Genomic DNA, 2,584 nt, shown 5'->3' on the forward strand with positions numbered 1-2,584 from the left:
CTGGACCCTCCATCCCAGCGGGACCCCTTCCACCAAGTCCCACTAATCCCAAGGATATCCCAGCTCTGGGAAGGCACCAAGGGTTCCAGCCAAGGGCATTTGCACCCACAGCCCCCAACAGCCGCCTGCAGGGCCCGGGGCAGCCCAGCCCCCCTTAACCCTTTCCCTCCCCAGGAGGAGCTGGGGAGGCTGTTGGGGCGGGGCGAAACACAGGGAGCCCCCGCATTCCATCCTGGGAGACCCAGAGAGTCCTTAGCAGCCAACAGCCACAACGGACCATGGCGCGGCCACCGCTGCGGCTCCCAGCGCGTGGGCCCTGGGCCCCCCCGGCGCCCTGGCTCCTTCAGCCTTTTGTGCTCCCCAAAACCTTCTACCCCCGAGGTAGGGACCCACCCCGACCCCTGCAGCCCGGGACGCTCCTGGGGGCAAGAGCAGAGGTGACCGATGGCCATCACTCCTGTCTCTCTTGCAGGCTCACCCAACCTGTGCCAACTGCCCGGGCAGGAGCAGCCCTTCCCCGCAGCCTGGGCACCCCCAGTGGGGGTGGCCCCCCAGGCACCACCAGCAGGTATGGCACCACTCTCTGCTCGGGCACCCCGCCACCTTCGGCACCTTCAGCACCCCCGACCCCTGGGCACGCCCAGGATCCCCCCACCACCCCCAAGCACTCGCAGCATCCCCACCACCCCCGCCCCCCCGGCAGATATGGCACAGGGCTTCAGCAAGCCCGGGCGACCATCCCCTGCCCTTGCCTGGGTGATGGGTGCGCACTAAATCCCATTTCCACAGAACTTCCCAAATCCTTGGGGCCACCTCTCCCGTGTCAGCCCCCTGGAAGTGAGTCTCCTTCCCCAATTTGCAATCTGGTCCCACTGGCACATCAGCTCACCCCACGGCGAGTGCCCCGGCCACAAGCTCCCCACGTGCCTGGCGCAGAGCCGGGGCACCTCGGCCATCGGGGCCGGCTCGGCGGGTGCCCTTGGAGGGTCCCCCCGGCCCAGCACAGCTCCCTCTCCCCCACACAGGTCTGCAGAGGGCTCCATGCAGCTGCTGCTTCCACCCCCAGCTCTTCCACATCCCATGGACGAGCACCCATCTGCCTCCACTGGCCACGGCCACGCTTGGCCGTGCTGCCGCTTCTCTGCCGGGTGCTGCCCTGTGGGGTCCCGGGGGCTGCGGGACCCCCCCGGCCTGGGCAGCCCCTCGGAGCCCCCAGGGACAGCCGCAACACCTCCCACCCTACACCCAGCAGGGGAGAGCGGTGACCCCAGCCCCCCCGCTGCTGCCGACGTCCATCCCCAGCTACCAGCAGATCCAGGGGCAGCCCGCAGAGACCAAGACCTCTGGCAGTGCCACCCCCAGGGCAGCACCCCCGGGAAGCAACATCCCCCCGGGCAGCGACGTCCCCCCCAGCCCCTCTGCTGCCCCCCACGAGCAAGCCCTGGGGGACCCCACAGGCGACCTCGCCGTGGCTGAGGAGGTCCTTCTCGAAGAGGCCCTGAGGCTCTTTGGTTGCTCCCCGGACGCGGTGGGGGTCAGCCAGGACGCTCCCAGCAGCGGCCCCAGGCCTGGGGACCCTGGTGGCACCGGCGCAGCCATCCCCCACTGCGACTTCGCCTCGCTCTCCCTGCCCGAAGAGCTGCTCAGCCCCGACTACAGCGTCCCCGAGACCGCTGACGCCATCCTCAGCCTGGACGAGTTCGTCATGGGGCTGGAGCCCCAGGAGCCGTGGGGGGATGAGGGCAGGGACCTGCCACCGTCCCAGCCTGCCACGGCAGAGAAGCGGGGGAAGAAGCGCGCCAAGAGCACCTCGCCAAAGCCAGCCAGCAAGCGCAGGGCTCTCGCCGGCAGCACGGGGGTGGCGGGGGGTTGTTTGGACCCACAGCAGGGGTGAGAGGGAGATGGGGGGAGTGGGGGAGGAGGGCTGGGTATTTGGGGAGGGTGGTGGTGTTGGTATAGTAGATTTGGTGAGGCCGCTTCTCTTGTTTTCTTCATTAAAAGCCATTTCTCCTGAACTACTCCGTGCCTGTGTGGGAGCGGGAGGAAGCGCAGGGGGCACCGGGAAAGGGCACCCAAGAGGTGCAAAAGCCCCGCAGAGCCCCACAGCAGAGCCGGCGAGCCCCGAAGGGCACCGAGCCGTCCCCAGGGCTGAGTCACCAGCAGCGGGGCAGACAATGGCGGCAGCCGGGGGACTGCCCTGTCCCCTTCCCCAGGGGAAGCAGCCCTTCGGCAGGGGAGCCAGGACAGACGGGTCCCTGCACGACACACGGACACGGCCCCACACAGAAAGCAGCATGGAGTCCCCGGGACAAGGACAGACCTTGGGGGCCAGGCTGGGGATGGACACATATGACAACGGGGGCTGCAACGCCTTCGTCCTGAACACGACCAGTGTCCCCTCCAGCAGGGACAGGGCTCGGTGCAAAGCCCTTCAAAGCCTCAAGACAATCACACCCTTCCTTGGGTCCCACCGCGCTCCGCTCCGGAGCCAGGCTCTGCCTCACTGCCCAGCAAAATAACCCCAAATCACTCCAAGAATGGCGAGGGAGGGAGCTGCAGACCAGGCAGGGACCCTCCTCCCCTT

At 68.2% G+C, this 2,584-nt stretch overlaps 1 protein-coding gene across 1 annotated transcript; it reads left to right on the top strand.

The window, feature by feature from the left end:
- The first annotated feature begins 278 nt into the window (after nt 1-278).
- On the top strand, nt 279-1,894 carry LOC132321008 (proline-rich protein 22-like). The gene is made up of 2 exons (XM_059834618.1): nt 279-437; nt 1,253-1,894. Exons 1-2 carry the CDS (start codon nt 279-281, stop codon nt 1,892-1,894), a joined length of 801 nt encoding a protein of 266 aa, XP_059690601.1.
- Nucleotides 1,895-2,584: the final 690 nt, after the last annotated feature.

This window comes from Gavia stellata, unplaced genomic scaffold, assembly GCF_030936135.1.
Source record: "Gavia stellata isolate bGavSte3 unplaced genomic scaffold, bGavSte3.hap2 HAP2_SCAFFOLD_61, whole genome shotgun sequence".
Taxonomy (NCBI): Eukaryota; Metazoa; Chordata; class Aves; order Gaviiformes; family Gaviidae; genus Gavia; species Gavia stellata.